This window comes from Rattus norvegicus, chromosome 5, assembly GCF_021556685.1.
Source record: "Rattus norvegicus strain SHRSP/BbbUtx chromosome 5, alternate assembly SHRSP_T2T, whole genome shotgun sequence".
NCBI classification, from domain to species: Eukaryota; Metazoa; Chordata; class Mammalia; order Rodentia; family Muridae; genus Rattus; species Rattus norvegicus.
Window position 1 is genome coordinate 147,490,918 of NC_141538.1, and position 19,529 is coordinate 147,510,446.

General features: G+C 49.8%; 2 protein-coding genes across 23 annotated transcripts in view; one reads left to right on the forward strand and one right to left on the reverse strand.

Moving 5' to 3' along the window:
- The first annotated feature begins 1,664 nt into the window (after nucleotides 1–1,664).
- On the forward strand, nucleotides 1,665–9,400 carry Fndc5 (fibronectin type III domain containing 5). The gene is given in 6 exon segments (NM_001270981.4): nucleotides 1,665–1,936; nucleotides 3,545–3,660; nucleotides 4,341–4,539; nucleotides 4,847–4,936; nucleotides 6,844–6,977; nucleotides 7,329–9,400. Coding segments are annotated over 6 exon segments (630 nt in total). The 5' UTR covers nucleotides 1,665–1,851; the 3' UTR covers nucleotides 7,335–9,400.
- A 3,070-nt stretch (nucleotides 9,401–12,470) lies between these two features.
- The window catches only part of S100pbp (S100P binding protein), a 41,120-nt gene continuing 34,061 nt past the window's right edge, over nucleotides 12,471–19,529 (reverse strand). For all 22 annotated transcript variants that reach the window (XR_015620007.1, XR_015620005.1, XR_015620004.1 and 19 more), the window contains 2 exon segments: nucleotides 19,369–19,453; nucleotides 12,471–15,493 (listed from right to left, as the gene is read on the reverse strand). Coding sequence is in view for 18 of the 22 variants with exons in the window: in XM_087550651.1 (XP_087406777.1) it covers nucleotides 15,352–15,493; nucleotides 19,369–19,453 (227 nt within the window). In the remaining 4 variants the exon portion in view is untranslated.

A 19,529-nucleotide genomic window follows, 5' to 3' on the forward strand; every position in this document is an offset into this window, starting at 1 on the left:
TCCAGGACAAGGTATGTGGCCAAGGAAACAGATGGTGCCGCGTGGTAGGGGCTCAGCCTGCCTATCATGGGAGTTCTGGGGATACAGAAGGCTGGGTGTTGTGATTGGACAGAAGAAACCCTGGGCCCCTTCCCATCTCATTCTTCCCCCTGGACCAGGTAGAAACATGGGGGGAAAGAATCCTTGGGTGAGCATTAGTACAGGAGAGTTCTGTGTTTGTTTTTCCCTCACGGCAGGGGGGTGGGGGAGGGGTCGCACCAAGCCCTGGTTTCTCTATCTCTGTGCCTCAGTTTCTTATTCTAAAGCTTGGGGAAGGATAGAAGATCTCGGAGGCTTCTGTGAGTGCCTTCTCCGGGAAGGGAGCCGCTGGTCAGGTTCTCTAGAAAACCTTTGAAATGAGTACCCCACCCAAGGGTGAACTTTCAGAAGGGGGGGTGTTTAGTATGACCAAGCATGGCCCTCTCTGTGTCGCAAAGCCAAAGGGCTCTCTCTGGTCAAGCCTCGCTCCTCAACCTTGGCTCTCTGACTGGGACTCCAGCCAAAGAAAGGAAGAGGCTGGGATTGAGGAAACTTCTGCTGCCCTGTAGTGATTCTTCTTAGGGGAAGGATAGTGCGTGTGGGTCGAAGTCTCCTCTCTGCCTCTAAGACCATCAAAGGAGTAGACAGAAGTGTGTGTGAGGACAGGCTGGCATCTGGCTGCTCCCAAGGTGACGAAGAAAGGGTTATCAACGTGCACTAATTAGCTGGCGCTATCTGCTACATCACTCCTGAGCCAGGCCGGAATGGGCATAGTGGTCCCGGAAGCCTCCAGAAACCACAGCCTCCGCCCCTCTGATCTCAGAGAAACATGGTTCCAGATTGTTCTTTTAATAATCTAGAAGGTGCCAGTTCTATAGAGAGAGAGCCTAGGTGCTGAGGTGTTAAAGTCACTCTGGGTGAGGAGTCTTGTTGAGTCAAGCCCAGCTTTGGAAATCGGGCACCTTGAATTCAAACCCTGTCTGTGCTGGGTCAAAACTATTCAAAACTGCAGTTTCACCTCCACGAAATGCCCACAGCCGAGTGGACCTTAAGGGGCTGCAGTGAGAACGAAGTCCCAAACCCAGGCCTGTGGAGTGTCTGCGCCTGGCAGATGTTCGCAGTGCTCTCGAGGGGATTAAAAATAGGCACAAGAAAAAGCAAAGACTGGTCTGAGGTCTCAGCTAGACCTCCGGAGAGTCAGAGGAGAGCCTTTTCAGCCCCAATGCACACATACTCCCCAGAGTATCTGGTCTGTACCCCCTCCCCCTTACACTCTACAGCTCGTGTGTGTGTGTGTGTGTGTGTGTGTGTGTGTGTGTGTGTGTGTGTGTGTGTGTGTGTGTCTGTGTCTGTGTCTGGGGTGTGGGCTGGAGTGAGAGATGGGGCACAGATGGACATCTCCCAGGCACTTGTCCTCCCTCTCCCCTGAAGAAGGGCCAGACCGGGCCAGGTCAGGGTTGAGGCTGGGACCGACCAAGGCGCGCTGCTGCGGCTCCTGTACCGGTCAGAGAGTGTGAGCCTCGGGCTCCCCGAAGCCCCTGGCTTCCTGGTAGCGGACAGACAGGGAAGCGGGGACAGGAGTGGGGGCGCCCTCGGTCCTCACCCCGCCCCCGCCCTCTCCCCGCAGCGGGGGCGCCCCGCCCCCCAGGCGCCCGACGTGGACGCGGCCGCTGCTGCCGCCGCCGCCACCACTGCCGCCGCCGCCGCCGCCGCGCGGGAGTCACCGTCCGCGGAACCGATATGCAGGCGGCGCGGGGCGGCGCGGGGCGGCCCGGCCGGGAGGGCCGCGGGCTGGAGCGAGAGTGCGAGCGGTCACCCGGCGTAGGAGCCGCCATGCCCCCAGGGCCGTGCGCCTGGCCGCCCCGCGCCGCTCTCCGGCTGTGGCTGGGCTGCGTGTGCTTCGCGCTGGTGCAGGCGGGTAAGGGGGCCCGGGGCGGGGGACAGGGGAGGGGGGCAGTTCCCCTCCCACGCTGCCACCGGGGAGTCCTCGATTCCCTTCCTGCTCCCTGAAGACCTTCTGTGTCACCTGGTCCCGACTCTCCTAACCTGACCCTAGCGCCTCCGAACCTTCTTGACCCCTAGACCCGTCCTTCAGCTCCTAAACCTCTTCTAGTCACCTCAGCCCTGAGTTTTTAAAGCATTTGCGTCTCCTGCTCCCTTCAGGCCATCCCCCAACCCTGAGTCTTTGCCTCAGCCACCTTTTCTGGCCCTGAGAGCAGCTGAGGACACTAGTGCCCCACCTTGGGCCTCCCTCTGTGTCCCCAAAGATCTCTCAGGGACCCGCGCACGCAGCTGCACCTCACTGTGCAGGAGCCACTATGAAGAGAACTGGAACCTGAGGTTGAAGGGTGTGGGTGGGGGCGCGCTAAGCCTACTGCAGTCAGTGTCTGGCCCACCCCACGGGGCCCTGCCTCCCCAGATCACCCCAATCTTGTCTCTCCTGGCGGTTGCTGCTGCTTCACTATCTCTTTCTCACCCTGCTTCTGTCTCCTTGTCAGTCTCTACTGCTCTACTTGTCTGATCTCTGGTTCTGTGACCTCAGCCACCTGTCTGTGTCCTTCTGTCCCTATCCATCTGCATGTCTGGCATAATCCTGGGGCCTTGAGTCCATTCATCTGAGGCGTGTGGTGTATGGCGTTACTGCTCAGGGCCAGGGCTTCTAATCACAGCACCTACTCTCTTGAGAGACAGAACCCCGTGTGACTCTACGCCCCTCTCCTGAAAGGTCCTTTTTGCCTGGTCCCCCCGCTGCTCTCCCACTTATCTCTGACGTTTCCCCATTCATCTTCTTCCTTCGTCTAGAAGGTCTCGCGCTATCTCCGTGTCTCTCCACCAAGGGACCCTGTTCTGAGTGCCCCCTCTTCTCTAACTTCCTCCATCCCTAGCAAGGGAGGACACACGGAGCATGGAGAGGCTCAAATAGACCCTTTCCTTTAGGTGCCCTCTGCCCAGCTCACTATGTGAGGCTGCCCCTCATTCCCAGGACAGGGCTCAGCTCCTCCTGGCTCTTCACCTCGGGGTCCGTCTCCTTCCCTCAAGGTCACTCACTTGACAGCATGAGGCTATAGAAAGAGCAATGGACCAGGAGTCCTTGCGACTGTTCTTTTTTTTTTTTTTTTTTTTTTTTTCCGGAGCTGGGGACCGAACCCAGGGCCTTGTGCTTCCAAGGTAAGCGCTCTACCACTGAGCTAAATCCCCAGCCCCGCGACTGTTCTTTTTATCAGACTAATCAGTTCCTGCAGTTCCATGCCTAACCACCTATCTGCTAGCTCTTCCCCTGGTTCAAGCCCAGCTCCCTCCATTTTATTTTAGGGCCCTTGGTTTGGCCAGTCGATTAGCCAGCAGGAGTCACAAGAGCCTGGGGCCTCTCAACTGAGGAGCTGAGAATTATGTGGCCCAGCTGAAGCCTTGGATCCTTTGCCCTCTCCACATGGCCTCCCCCAGCTTTCTCTTTACTGTATAAAGTGGGTCTGGGCCTCACAGCAGGGCATACATGTTCATGCTTAGACGCCTCCTTGCCCTGCAGACAGCCCCTCGGCCCCCGTGAACGTAACCGTCAGGCACCTCAAGGCCAACTCGGCAGTGGTCAGCTGGGACGTCCTGGAGGACGAGGTTGTCATCGGCTTTGCCATCTCTCAGCAGGTAACCCTTGAGGGTGCTTGAGGGGAGAGGGCATATCAAGGCGGCGGCTGGAAACTGGGTGCATACGGTATTCCGTGCTGTAATCCCAGAACTCAGGACTTCGAGGTCAAGGTCAGCCAGGCAACACAGCGAGACCCTATCTTAAAAGAAAGAAAAGGGGCTGGGGATTTAGCTCAGTGGTAGAGCGCTTACCTAGGAAGCGCAAGGCCCTGGGTTCGGTCCCCAGCTCCGGAAAAAAAAGAACCAAAAAAAAAAAAAAAAAAAGAAAGAAAAAAACCTGGGAAAAGACAGGGTCTGGATGGGGATGACAGTAGAGAATCAGAAAAGGAAAAGAAACACAAGGCAAGAGAGAAGGTGGCAAGTCGTACAGTTAGTTTAGGATTAGGGTCACAGAAGGTCCTTAGTCCATGGACAAGGGCTCAGGAGGTCTTGGCTGGGGCGTGGCAACTCAGAGAGCATGGGTTTGGCCTCAGATATGCAGGAGTTTAGGATAGACTTGCATCCTCAGAAGATGTGTGTCCCTGGGCAACATCCTGACCTCTCTGAACCTGTTTCCTTAGCTGGACTGTGACAATAAGGACGCCCGGGGGTTGGGATGGTACTAGGCATGAGGAGGACTCATCACTGTGAAGGCGGCAGAAGTGGGCCTGCATGCTAACACACCACGCTCTCCCTTTTAGAAGAAGGATGTGAGGATGCTGCGCTTCATTCAGGAGGTGAACACCACCACCCGATCCTGCGCTCTCTGGGACCTGGAGGAGGACACAGAGTATATCGTCCACGTGCAGGCCATCTCCATCCAGGGCCAGAGCCCAGCCAGTGAGCCCGTGCTCTTCAAGACCCCACGTGAGGCCGAGAAGATGGCCTCTAAGAACAAAGGCAAGCCCCGGCCGGCCGGCTGGCATGCTAGAGTCCTAGGGTGAGGGAGGCTGGGCAGAGCAGGAGGAAAGACAGGCAACTCGAGAGATGGAGAAGGTTTGCTTTGGGCCCCCAGAAGGAACTGGCCCACACTTTCTCCTTTGGATTCAGCCCAAATGCTGCCACCCCATACAGCCTTCGCCCTGCTCCTGGATCTCTTCTTTTTGGATGTGTTGGCCCTGACAGAGACACTTCTTGTTGTGGGCTTGGCCCTAGAGGACTGGTTAGGGAGGAAAGGAGCCCGGGACTAGCTTATCTCTCCCCGCAGATGAGGTGACCATGAAGGAGATGGGGAGGAACCAGCAGCTGCGGACGGGCGAGGTGCTGATCATCGTCGTGGTCCTCTTCATGTGGGCAGGTGAGTCAGGCCTGCAGGTCCCCCTTGACTCACCCTTGAGGAAGCGCGAACCTTAACCAAGCCAACCGTCACCAAGGGTAAGGGGCTTGGAGATGTCGAGGAGCCAGTGAGATTCTTAACCTAAGACCTGCCTGTGGCGGCTCTGGGGACTAAATGTAAGCCCTTCTCTAATCCCCTCCGCCCCAAACACAGAATGTTACTACCATCTTGTATGCTGTGGGCACTTGCCTTTTTCCTCTTGGAAGTGGTCCAGCCTTCCAGGGTAGCCATGGCTATACTCTCTGTACTTTTTGGCCACAGTTTCCTCCTCTCCTGGGATGCTGGACCTCCAAGGGTTTTCCAGCCTGGGAAGCTCAGGGGCAGACACTGCCTGACTTCAGGCTTGGAGCACTCTTCCAGATGCAGCTGAGCTGCAGCCATGCACATCCCCCACACACTCACAGGCATGGCCTTCCTGCCTTTGTGGGCCCATAGCACACTGCCCCGCCTTTAATCTTTGTGTGATTCTGGTGGGCTTATGACCTAGGGGGATCCAACACTTCTGGTCTCTGTGGGTACCTGCACCTACATCACACACACACACTTAAAAATAAACCTAAAATAGTATATTATGAAAACAGAGGAGGGGTTGGGGATTTAGCTCAGTGGTAGAGCGCTTGCCTAGCAAGGGCAAGGCCCTGGGTTCGGTCCCCAGCTCTGAAAAAAAAAAATTAAATTAAAGAAAACAGAGGAGATGAGATCAATTCTGGAGCTAGAAGTAGGGGAAAAATGACCTAGGGGCTGGAGTGAAGGTGTGGGTCAGTGGTAGAGTGCTTGCCCACCTTCCATGAAGTCTTAGGTTTGATTTCCAGCATTGAAAACACAGGACCAAAGACCCGGGACAGAGGTAACATGAGGGCTGAGCTGTGAAGGCTGAATAGACGCTCACCAGGCAGCCAACAGAGGATGGTTGTTCGGGGTAAGAGGTTCCAGGAACAGCAAGTGATGGTCACAGATTCACTCAGTAGCTGCAGCCTAGGGGAGAAGGTGGACAGGTCAGGAAGAAAAGGAGGGGAGGCTGAAGACTAGAGTCTTTTGAGAGATTGGAGCGTCATGCTCAAGCCTCGTTAGCATGGTGTTTGAAGGCAGACTCTGTTGAAGAAGCATTTTGAGGGGTGGGGAAGGGTTTCTTAGGCACATAGGAAAACAGGCCCCTGAGGAAAGGCAGGACCGCAAGGGCTATGTGGAAAGGGAGTTTAAGTACGGTACACTATTAGACTCGGCACAGACAGTGTTTATGTAATCATGACGAGATAAACAGAATTAACCCAAACTTGTGGCAGGAGTCTGTTAGGATGTTAGAGAGAGAGAGGTGGGAGCTGTAGGGCTTTATCCACTGTGGTGGGAAGCTGAGAGCTATCCAGCCAGGACCAAGAGAGAACATTATAGTGGTACATATCTCGAACTGGAGTTAGCAGTGGGCAACACTATCCACGCTGTTAGTAGACAGAGAGCCGGCTCTGCGTAACACCTCCTAGCCGCACCATGGTGTGACCTTGAGTTACATACGGCAACCGCCTCACCACTGTGCTCCCTTGTACCCTGGGACTGATAATAATAGGTTGGAGTTGTGAGGATCAAGTGAGATTGGCTACAGCAGTGCAGAGCACAGGGCCTGGCATGTGCTCAATAAATGCTGTTCCGATTTCTGTGGTAGCTGTCAGAGGCTTAAAGAAAGGGTAGCATGATCAGATCCGTGCTGTTGGGGAACCAGCCCTGCAGCGATGAGACGGATGGATGGCTGAGGGCCGGGTAGGTGGGAGGAGGAGCCGGAGGCCAGAGGGAAGCTACAGCACCAGTGCAGAGGTCATTTGGGGATGGCAGCAAGCACAGGCAAGAACTCAGACTGCTCCTGCCTGACTTCCTAGGTGTCATAGCTCTCTTCTGCCGCCAGTATGACATCATCAAGGACAACGAGCCCAATAACAACAAGGAAAAAACCAAGAGTGCATCAGAGACCAGCACCCCAGAGCACCAGGGTGGGGGTCTCCTCCGAAGCAAGGTGAGGGTGACACCTTGGCGTGGTGGGCGGCCCTGTGCCCTAAACCTCCGTAGTCCCTAGACTGCAGAAGGGAAGAGGTCAGCTCAGGGCCTGGCATGGCAGCTCTGGGCAAAGCCAAGCTTGGCTGCTGCCTGTGTGACACAGGGGACACTGCAAATTGATTTTGGATCCTTGCTTTTGCAGGGTGCCAAGGGCCAGGTTTTTGGGTTTGTTTTTTTTCCTTCTTTTTTTAGACAGCCAACGGAAAAGGCAGAGCTCCTGGCTTGTGTGGTTGGGACAGCAGGAGTAGGGGTGATGTGACTGGGGCGGTGTTTTACCTCTGTACCTTCATTTCCTCTTTTATGAAAACAGATATGAAACCCTTTCAGTGCTTGCTCTGAGCAGCTCAGAAGTAGAATGCGAGAGGACCTCACTGTTCTGACGATGATTGTCCAACACACATCCGGCCCTCTCCGTGTCTCCTCCCACCACCATCTTCTCCTATCACCGGGCTTACTATCTTCTCTCCTGGCTTTCCTCTTTCTGATGGCGGTTCCTGAAGCCTCCAACTAACCCCTAACTCGGGGAGCGCCTCGACAGTGTTTGTGGCTAAGGCTACACTCAGAGACAGAGTTGCAGAATGAGGGAGACCCAGCCCGAGGGACGCCATTGCTGGGAGGTAGACTGGGTGCGAGGGCCCTTGGCACAGGACTCACATCTGGGCTGTTCAGCTTGACCGAAGGCTGTGTGTGAAAGGGGAAAAAGACAAGATTGCCAGGCAGGGCTGTTGTTTTTGTGGCTTCGAGGGACAAGAACCTGGCTAAAAGGCAGCAGCCCTGCTGTTCTTTTTCTCCTCTGTCCTGTTTCCTACCTTACAAGAAGTCCATGCAACCAACCGGGGCTCTGGCACTTTTCTTGTTTATTTCCCTCCTGGCTTCCAAACAAGCCCTCTGTGGACATCATCAAAGCATGGATAACCCCCTCTGCAGGGGTGGGCTTCATTCTCCGCTGGTCCCTGTAGCCTTCCTGGACACAGGGTGAAAGTTGTAAAAGTGGTAGGAGTGCAGCTAGCCACAGGTTCTCCTTTTCCCCATCTCAGTCTGACGAAGGAGGCTGAACTACGAACCCAAATTCAGCAAAAAAAAAAAAAAAAAAAAAAAAAAAAAAAAGTCACAAAGTTATTTGCACAAGGCTGCACCCCATTCTGAAGAAGGCACAAGTCCGTGAGACAGAGCCCTGCCTTACCTCCCCTGGACTGGCTTCCTCTTTGAGAAAAGGCACAAAGCCCTGGGAGAGAGCAAGCACCAAGACTGACTGGAGCTGTGTCTGTCAGACTCATGGCACTAGGGAGGCTGCAGGGCCACCTGCTTTTCAGGGTTCCGACTCCATCAAACACTTTCCGGACCCAGACATCGAGGGCATCTGTGGGATGAGGTCCCCTTTGCAAATGTGGATGATACCGGTCATTTGACTCTTAGAAAACACAACCAGAGGGCTGCTCTCCAGAACGCAGAGGGCTCTGCCAAGGCCTGAGACGGCTGCTTGCATCTGTCTCGCACAAAGATAGATCTTTGTGGTGAGATCATCAGTGTGGAGTTTTGAGAAGATCTGGAAGGTACTGCCCACTTTTAAAGGAAGTGCCTCGGCTGTGGATAACTGAAAACATCTACGTCCTACACCCTGGAGGCTGCGGAGCAAGCTGCTGGGACAGGCAGAGAGCAGCCATTGTCACTACTGGCCTGGGGGGGGGGGTCTTTGGATCTTGCCAAATGAGAATTCGGGGTCCTCTGAAAGCTACCCAGGGTTCTCATCTTCCCTAGAGCTTGTAGTGTAAAGTGACAGCTAGTGTGTGCGCGCGCTCTCTCGCTCTCTCTCCTTCTCCCTCTCTCTCTCCCTATTCCCTCCCCTCCTCTCCTCTGCCCCTTCCTGGTTTAAAAAAAAAAGGTGCTTGATGAGGCAGCAGACTTCTTGGGGAATGAAGCACCATGGCTGCCAAATGCCTGTATTGGAAAAGGCGGATTCTACATCTTCCGTGGGTGGCCAAGGTAGTGTGGGAGGCTGTTCCCAGCACATAGTAGGTGCTTGGTAAAATACCTGTGGTACTGAACGACGAGCACAGGTGCCCAAGTCAGAGAGCTGAAAGCCATCACCCAATGACTGCCCCTTCATTCGGGTCTCTAACAGCTCTCAAAGCTGGGTCAGCCACCACCCTGCTCGCTCCGACTGTGGCAGCACAGGAGAGGAGAGGCGGGTAAGGGCAGATGTCAGCAATACTAAGGGCTTCCTCCTGGGAGGGAAATGAGGTTCCACTCATTGTCTCGTGACTTCCATCCCTGCTGAATGGGGCTGCACGGCCCAGGCTCCTTAAGGGAGGTCCTTACCTCCGATCCAGTTAGAGCAATAACCACTTTTTAAATGTAAAATAAAGACAGGTGAAAAAGGCACATCCTCGTCTTTTGGTAAATGCCCAAACGTTGCCCTCTTTTTCTGGCAATTGGCAGCAAGTCAGGATGTGTGGAGGAGGGAGTCAGTTCTCTTCCATTCTGGCCTGCAGCTTCTTAGGGACGCGCCTGGCAGCCAACCTGGAGTTGGAAGGGAATTCTCGAACAGATGGGGGTGCACGTGTAAGAAGAAAATAGCTGTTCTACCATCGTCTTTCTGAGGCTCCTCTCTAAGCTCAGCTTGGGCTGCCTCACCACATAGGTATGCGAGCGTCTGCTCAGTCTCTTAAAACAAAGGGTTTTCCTCTCTGGATAGGGCTGGGTGCCTATTCCTGCCAGAGGGCTGTGGTTCTTATCTGGGGTGGGGGTAAGGAAGGAGTGAAGAACTGCGAAGGCAGCTTTCTGCAGAAATCATTCAGTATTCACTCTGCTCTTCTGGGCTGTTAAAGGAACATCATTAAGATTCCAACAGCAGGCTGAAAGGCAGGCGGAGTAATGACGCCATTAGCCAATGAGTGGACCAGTAAATGGGGCACCTCAAACATTCCTGTCCAGAGCCAGGGGGAAGAATGTCACATGTGCAGGTTCTGAAAGCAGAGAGAGAAGAAGGCCTCAGAAGCCTCTGAACAGACAGAACTCCAAACCAGACCTCAGAGAGGAGCTTCCTAGGCTCCCTCTGCCCATCTGCTTCCAAGAAAGAAGCCGGGAAGCATTGGTGAGAGGTAGTTAGTGGTGTTTGGAGAGCCTGCTGGTTACAAGGTTCCCAGTTCCTCCACACCGTGGTACACCATAATGGATCTGAAGGGAGCAAACTGTCCTTTTAGCTTAAAGGTTTGTCCTTTCTCCTGAAGTAAGGACTGCACTCTTCTGGAATCAACTGTTTTCTTCAGTCGCTCTATTCCTCTCAGGTGACTCCAAAGATTTTTTTTTTATATTTGCAACTTGAGAAAGGTACAGGCAGCTCTGAGACCAAGCCCACAGCGGGCCTGTTGAAGAATGCCGGACGGAAAGGTGGGAGTCACTGACACCTTGGGTAGTTATTTCTCTGATGGTGGAATAGGCCTCCTTTCTACCAAGACTGGATTCAGATTTCCAGAGCCTCCCCACCCAGGATCATAAATAACCACTGTCCTAAAAACCTGAGTGGAAGCCGAGGAGGGAGCATTGTGGGAAACATGAATCCCTTTTCCTGCCTTCAGTTCAATTGTCCTCTGAAGTCAAACTCAGGCCTTCACAGATAGACATCTCACCAGACCAGCCAGATGAGGCTTCAGTAAATGATTACTTCATTTACTTACTGAATTTTGTTTGAAGTGTTGCTTCTATAAATGAGATTCTGACTACCCCCAGGGCCAGCCCACAGATTTAAAAACAAAAACACCAAACATGAAACTACAACCTGGGGCTGGAGAGATGGCTCAGCGGTTAAGAGCACCCGACTACTCTTCCAGAGGTCCTGAGTTCAATTCCCAGCAACCACATGGTGGCTCACAACCATCTGTAAAGAGATCTGATGCCCTCTTCTGGTGTATCTGAAGACAGTTACAGTGTACTTATATATAATAAATGAATAAATCTTTAAAAAAAAAAAAAAGAAACTACAACCTGAAGCTAAGTTAGGGACACCTCTGTATACAGATGGCAGCCTGGTGACACACTTTAGGATTGTCACTGGGCTGCCTCTGCCTTTAAAGGTTATCCCAAAGATCATACTCCCCGTTTCTGGCCGAGTCTAGGGAAGGCCAGCTTCTCCATCTACGACATGTTTCAGCTGTCATGGAGGAATAAATGGGTTGGAATGACAAGTGGGTGCTTATTTCTCAAGGAATTCCAACACCCGCCAGTTGCCTCTGTGACAAATGGAAATAGTTACCCAACAGGTGCTCCCAGTGTGCGCTCTCTCTCTCCCTGTCTCTCTCTGTCTCTCTCCCTGTCTCTCTCTCTCTCTCACACACACACATACACGCACACATGCACACACACACACACACGCACACACACACACACACTCTCCCCCCCAACCCTTTGGATTATTCAGAAAATAAAGGAGGACATTAGTTTCTCATCTTATAAAAGCCTCAAGATAGGCTTCTCAGAGAGGGAGCCTGCTCCACTTCTCTCTCTACCCACTTCTAACAAGATGAATGAGACACCATTATCTCAGAGAATTTACCCCGTCTTTGAAACCTTCAATAGTATGGTAAAAACTAACCCTGGTAAACAGGAAGCCATTACTGAAAGGCCCTCTACACTTGACAGGAACAATACAAGTTAAGAACATCAAATAGCTAAGTGTTTACCACATTTCTGTACAGGCTTTTGCCTAGAGTAAGAACGCCTCAGACGAAACAATCTCCTTTCTTTAAGGAGATGGAGGTAGGACTTTAAGTTTGAAGCCAGTCTGGGTTTCATAGTGAGATCCTGTCTTACAATACCCGCAAAATGTGAAGAACAGCAGGTCAGAGAGCCGGTCCAATATGTCCATGCTATTTTCTCAGCAGGAGCTGTGGTTTTAAGAGCACCGGCTACGTAGGTGACAATCTATTGTTGCTGTCCTTGTATCCTTGCTCCTCGGAAGCTTAGGTCCATAAAAGGGATCTAAAGAATGCTCTCCCTCCAGCATCTACCCACATTCATCTAATCTTCACACCAGACAGTTGCTCTTGGAGCACAATTTCTGGGAAGCTGGGTTTAAGAACAACCACCAATTTCAAACCACTGAGTCTGGTTTCTCCTATTTCCAAAGGGTGAATGGAACAGCATGGTTTCCTAAGCAGACACAGTGGCCAACCAGGGAACTATGGGAAGGGAAGCAAGGCACTGCCTGCCTGCTGTCGGCTGCCTGGTCTCCCCCCTCTGCAAAAACAGCAGCACAGGAGTATTTCGGGCTCCCCCAGTGTCGCCTTCCTCAGCACTGTAATTTACCCTCAAAAGAACAGGGAGCAAGTACTTTCTCCCTCCCAGAAGCAGATTCTACTAAGTGCCGCCACCCTCCCACATCCTACTGAACGACCTACGCAGAGGAAGGCAAGAGCACTCCTCCAAACCCCGAGACAGACGGCCACAGTACATATGCCACTGATGAGAACTTTTATTTCTTTTTAATGACATTAAACACAACCGCTACAAGGGGAAACATGATAAAAAAGGAGGCACCAAACTTGTTTCATAATTGACCCTGACAACAATGCAAGTATATCGGAGCCCAGATTAGATGCAAAACTATTGTTATTTAGACTCCTTACTTACAAGTAACTATTTACAAACACACATTTTTACTTTGCTGTGTCAAGACCCCTATGGTAAGAATGTCCTGGGGATGATAAAACACAGGTACACAGTTAAATGCACATAACCCTCACTCAAATTTAAAAAGACAGCAACAATTTAATCTGCAATACAAGACTTAGAGGCCAATCTCAAACGTACAAGATGTGCAGCTCTGAAGAGATTAAACCCCAGGTTCTGCCCATTACCATCTTAAAGGCTAAGAAGCCAGACGAGTTCTCTTTGGCTTTTTTCTCCTTAAAGAATACCATGTTAACCACTACAGAACAGCTCCCTCCCCACCCCCCGTCCACCAGATTTAATTAGGCTGCTAACACTTTGGAAGAACAGAATCATCTGAGCTACAGGAAATGTGATTGTCACATTTCTAGTTAACCTGTCACTCATCTCATTTGGCAAAGGCGATGCTCCCATTATACATTCAGTCTTAATTCCTCCTGGTGCCAGGAGAGCAGGAACATATCAGAGTTTTGCCTACGCAAAATGCTGTCCCTTCACTCTCTGGGGCACCCGTGGGGAACGTCAGCCACCAGCGATACTGACTTTGAGCTTTGTTTTGGTCCCAAAGTAGATTGTTTGGCATATGCCATTCTATCAGGCTAATTTACAGCAGCTTGGACAAGTGACCACTGAGGCCAACGACAACTGTGCCCACCAAGAGAGGCAACTGGACTATTTTGCCTTCCAAACTCTAGTCCCAGAATCTAAACCAAAGAACTAAGGAACAGAAAATTCTTTCTGGGGGAAAAAAAAAGTCAAAAGCAGGGCGTGTACACCTTTAATCCCAGCACTAAGGAGGCAGAGGCAGGCGAATCTCTGAGTTCTGAGGCCTGCCTGGTCTACCCAGTCAGGAGGGATACACAAAAACCCATCTTGGGGTGGGGGCTGGAGGGAGGGCATGATGGTGCTCACCTTCAATCCTAGCACTTGAGAGGCAGGGCTGAAAAATCAGAAGTGCAGACCATCTTGGGCTAAATAGTGGGTTGAAGGCTAGCCTAGGCTTTACAGGAGACCCTGCCACAAAAAAAGGTAAGTAAGGAAGAAAAATCCTTCACTGGATAAAACTAACAAACACTTGGGAACATTTATCCAAACCTACTAAGGGGTTGAAAACAAAACAAACAAAATCAAGATTTTCCTAATCACGGTCACTTATTTAGCCAAAGAGTGGTGATCCACGCCTTTAATCCCAGTAGTCGGAAGGCAAGGCAGGCAGATCTCTGTGAGTTAAGACCAGCATGGTCTACAGAATGAGTTCCAGGGCAGCCAGGAGTATACAAAGAAACCCTATCTTGAAAAATAAAAACAAAACAGAACAAAAAGATCACTTTTCTGAAGTGGAGTAGACTACTTAGGGTGGGTTAGCCACATATAAGATGGGACTACAGAAAGAAAAGCAGACAGAGGCTAGGCTACTCTGAGTCACTTCAGAGTGACGGCCGCAGCAGCAATGTCATACAGTCAACCCTCTCAGAATGTCGTCTAGAGCTGCCTGTAAGAAGTACAGATCTTCTAAGACATCCATTAAGACAGTACACAGAGCCTGTCAGCGTTGGCTGGAACACCACCCCTTACTCTAGAGTAGGTGAGGTTGTGGTGCAGGGCTCAATCATACTTTGCCCAGCTGCTCCGGTACTAATGTGAAACAAGGGACCAAAAGCCACAACACTAACTAACACGCAGGGTATAAAGGGTACCTGTACCAACAGGAGAGGCAAGCGTGACTCCCGAAGGATTTCATAGGAAAAGGTCCCTTGATTAGCAGCAACACATGAACTTGGGGCAGAAGAAATCAAAGATCCCTAGGCGCCTCTTAACTCTGAAAAGGGGCAGAGATCAACCAGTCACAAGACCACGGAGAACCACAAGGATTAGTCAGCTGTCTTCTGTCAGTTAAGATGTATAAGATTTCAAACATTATGAACAAAAGATATTTAACAGAGAGTGAAAGGAGCCATTAATAATAATTTTTTTAAAGGCAGCTAATAGGTACAGAAAGGAGAGGATTTACATTTTTAATCTATCCTTGCAACAGGACTTTTCTCCCTCTCTATACTATTTCTCTTTTTTTTTTTTTTTAAATTTCTGGCTCAGAGGCCAGCAGAAGAGCCCCGCACCGCGGAAGCACAACCACAGCTCTATCCTATTTCAAATGTACTGAATTGGCAACATTAAAATACTGACAAGTATTCAAGAAACTCAGATTTAAAAAGAGGGGCTGTTAAAAGTGACCTCTATCTATTCACAAGTCAACAATACTAACACCGGCCCTTAGCCTGCACAACAACCTCCTCCTCACAGCAGACGGAAAGATACTTCCTTCCGGTTGAACAAGACTGCCTGTGCTTACAGCTGTTCTGACTTGTCACAGGCCTTCAGAAGGGAATCACTTTCATTTTAAATTTTAAAACAGCAGCAGCAACAACAAAGAACAAACAGAAAAACACTGCTTAACATTGCTGAACATGTACAACAGACGGACACAAACCAGGGATGCGGAGGTGGCCCTCATTTAAAAAAAAAAAAAAAATTCAAGACAGTAATGGGCACTTCCAAAAGTTGACAAATTCTTTAAATAAAAATCTTGTGAAAAATAAAACTCAAAATATACAAACACAAATGGCAGAGGAGTACGGTGCTGCTGTGGAGAGTCCTGGGTGGGGCGGTCACTGTGGATGGGGTGAAACATAGGGACTGTATGAGAAGTCTGGGAGGCGCTGGAAACGGTGGTGGCTCCGCTTGTTTCTGTCAACCCACTGACTCAGACTGTATCTCTGCAGAGGTCGCTGTCGGAACCGGGCATAATTTCTATTGAGAGAAGGAGAATGAAAATAGGAAGGGTTTTCAGGCGGAACGGTCGTTTGTACACAAAATAGCTAGCACGACTACTTTACAAGGTATGTTGATTTCAGACAGCAATGGTGGCACACAAGGACTTAGGATGCAAAGACAGGCTGATCTTTGTGAGTTCAGGGCCAGCCTGGTCTACAGAGGAGTGAATTCCAGGACAGCTAATGTTACACAGAGAGACCCTGTCTTGAAAACCCAAAAAGATATTTTTACTTCTAGAAATCAAATTATATGTTGTTGCTGTCTGAAACAGGTCTCTCTGCACAGCTCTGGTTTCTCTGGAACTCACTCTATAGATCAGGCTACCCTCAAATTCACAGAGATCTGCCTGACTCTGCCTTCTGAGTGCTGGAAGTATATGCTACCATGCATGGCTAATATTATATTTTGATGCTATAATTTTAGAAATTTTACACTATTTTAAATATAAGCAAGCCGTCAAAAAGGCTATTTCCTTCCAACTCTCAACGTCACCTCATTCCCACGTAGGTATTATGATATGTGCCATGCCCACACCTGTTCTAAGGAAAGCCAGCCGTGAGTGTGTTAGAGCCAGGCACGGTGTGTATACTTGTTATGGCCGGCACTGGCAAGTGAAGGTGCCCTCAGCCGCATGAGTGCAAGGCCAGTGTGAGCTACACAAGCCCTGTCTCAAATAAACAAAATAATTAAATGAGAAAACAATGTCTCCTTCTAGAAGTGTCTAGATCTGTAATTCATTGCTTCATCAGACCCGTGCCTCCAACAGGACAACACAGGTCAAGGTTGCTTAGGCAAAAAAAAAAAAATTCCCAGAGAAGGCGAGTCATCGTGTGAACATCACACGGAGAGTGGAGACTGAATAACCAAACACCACAGGCAGGTCTGCCAGTCACCTGGAAGCCTGGCGGGGGCACATACCTTTAAACCAGCAGACAGGAGGGAAGGTGGACAGATCTTTGAGTTTGAGGCCAGCCTGATCTATACAGAGAAATCTTGTCTCAAAAAAAAAAAAAAAAAAAACCCCCAAAAAAACAACAACAAAAAAAAAAACCCACCAAGACAGAGACACAGACAGAGAGGAGAGAGAGGAGAGAGAGAGAGGAGAGGGGGAGAGGAGAGAGAGAGAGTGAGAGAGAGAGAGAGAGAGAGAGAGAGAGAGAGAGCGTGTGTGGGTGTCACCTTTAGTCATGTTCTGGGTCTTGGTTCTGAGAAAGACCCTTAATAATTTGACACAATCTCAATTTCAAAAATGTTGCTACTAACCACTCAGGGAGCTTGTCAAAGACACAAATTCTTAATCAGGCGTGGTGGGATCACACATGTAATCCCAGTATTAGAGGCCAGGGCAAAGGAGGCCAGCAAGATGGCCCAGTGGACAGAGTTTCTGAAAGTAAACTAACACACTTGACTTCAGTGCCCAGAAGCCACATGTGGGAAGGAAGAGCTAACTCCTAAGGGTTGTCCTCCGCCCTCCATGTGCATGCTGTGTACAAAGGGCCAGCTGGGCTTTGCAGGGACACGGATTCGACGGATTCTTAGATCCTCTCTCCCCGAGTTAAGGCTGGAACCGACACAGGTGGTTGTTGAAAAGCAGTACTGAACGTTCATCTATCACTGTATGAGACTACCTGCTGAATTCTTTAAACACCCATGTAAGCTAATATTAGCAAAACCCTACGAGGAAAGTACCAGCAGTAACTCATACACTAGGAAGTGAACTGAGCCTCAGGGTAAGTAACTTCCCTAAGGTCATACGGTGGGGGTAGGGAGAAAAGCCTAGACTATTAATTCATTATCTGACTCCAAAATATATTTAGTACACATTATATTACACGCCACTTCTTCTTTTCTGAGATGCGTGTCTGTATTGGGGATCAAATCTAGAGCGTACATCAGAGCTGCATTTCTACCCCAACACCATCTGAGAACTCCTCATGTTGTCTTGTTTGTTCTTTATTTCATTGATTTTGAGAGAATCTTGTTATGTATCCTGGAATTTGCTATATACCCCAAGATAGCTTAGAATCTATAGCAATTATCCTGCTTCCGCTTCCAGAGTACTGGGATTAACTGCTGTGATTTTGATGAAGCCAGTAAAACTAGAACAGAGTACGCAGTGACAGTGGTAGGTGAGGTCAGCAACCAGGCAAGGCAACACAGTCATTCTCAGAGGACTGAGGATGGGAAGAGATAGAGTGAGAAAAAAGGAGAACCCAACTTGTGCTTTAAAACAATCTCCCAGGCTGGAGAGATGGCTCAGCAGTTAAGAGCACTGACTTCTCTTCCAGAGGTCCTGAGTTCAATTCCCAGCAACCACATGGTGGCTCACAGCCATCTGTAATGGGATCTGATGCCCTCTTCTGGTGTGTCTGAAGACAGCTACAGTGTACTTATATATAATAAATGAATAAATCTTTAAAAAACTATCTCCCTGGCTTCTGAGTTAAGAGCAGTAGTCCAGCAATGACAGACACAGAAGACTTGCAAGATTATTATGGAATAACCCAGGTAAATGATGAGTTCTGCTCAGCTTTGAGTACACAGACAGGCCCTGTGATTTCCCGATGCCCTACCTAATACAGAGTGTCAGAGAAAAAGTTACAGTGGCACCAAGGCTTTAGTTGAGCGTGTGTGTGTGTGTGTGTGCGCGCGCACGCAGGGTAGCCTCAAATTCACGGAGATCTGTCTACCTCTGCTTCCCAAGTGCTGGGATTAAAGTGTGTGCCACCATGCCTAGCCTAAGGTTGTTGAGTCACTGAATTAAATTTAAATTTAACTAATTAATCAAATAATTAATTATGTGCACACACATGTGTGTGGTGCAAGTGCCCATGTGCACGGATCATGCATGGAAATCAGAAGAGAACTTACAGCAGTTCATTCCCTCCTACTGCCCGGGTTCTGGGGTGAATGCAAGTCATTAAGCTTGGCAGTAACTGCCTTTTCTTGCTAAGCCGCCCTGCCAGCCTCAAGCCCCGGATTTTAAGTCAGCTTTAGGTGTACAGGCCTGTAACCTGCGACCCAGGAAACAGGAGGAGCATGATTTTGAAGACAGCCTGGCAACATAAGGAGACCCTATCTCAAAACAGACAGACACATGCTCTACACTTCCTTACTTATTTTGAAGTACAGTCTCACTATGCAAGCCTGGCCAGCCTGGAACTTGCTATGTAAACCAGACTGGCCTTGAACTCACAGAGATTCACTGGCCTCTGCTCCCAAGTGCTGAGATTAAAAGTGTGTGCTATCCTGCCCAGCCTAGTACTCTGGGTACCGAAGCTGGGTACATGACTATGTAATATGTAAGACTCAGAGGGCTGAGGCTGGCCTAAATAGAAAAACCTTGTAACATTGAAGAGAGAGGAAGGTGAAGAAAGAGGAGGAGGAAGGGGCGATGGTAACATGATTTGGGGGCCAGCAAGATGGCTCAGGGAGGAAAAGTATTTTCGGCAAAAAACTGACCACCTCAGTTCAGCTCCTCGAAGCCACGTAAAAGCGAAGGAGAACTGACCCCACTAAATTAATCTCTGGCCTTCACATGTGTGCCACAGTACATGAGCACCCCCTACCCCCATGCACAATGCACTTACACAGTAATAAATAAAGAATAAACCTGAGCTTTGCAACCAGAAAATTTATAAGCATATAATGAAGTGAACTGATCAAAATTATACAGCTAGTTAGTTAAACACTGTGCATCTAATATTAGAACCTGAGTTTTAGTCCCCAATTTTTGGTTCAGTCTAGGGTCATGCTTCGTTTTCTGGAAATAAACAAGTATAACCAAACTACTCATCTCTCTTGTAACCCAATTCTAGTCATTCCTTCTTCAAAGAAGGAAGCCTACTTACCGTGTGGTAAGATCTGAAGGATGCTGCCAGTCTGGGTTCTGCATATGAACTTGATCCATCAGAGCATCGAGCTCTCCCAAGGCACCTGCGATAGAGGAGTGTGTGCTTAGTAAGCAGTTGAGTGTACTCTGTTTGCCTAGATCAAAGCAAATCACAGGCTT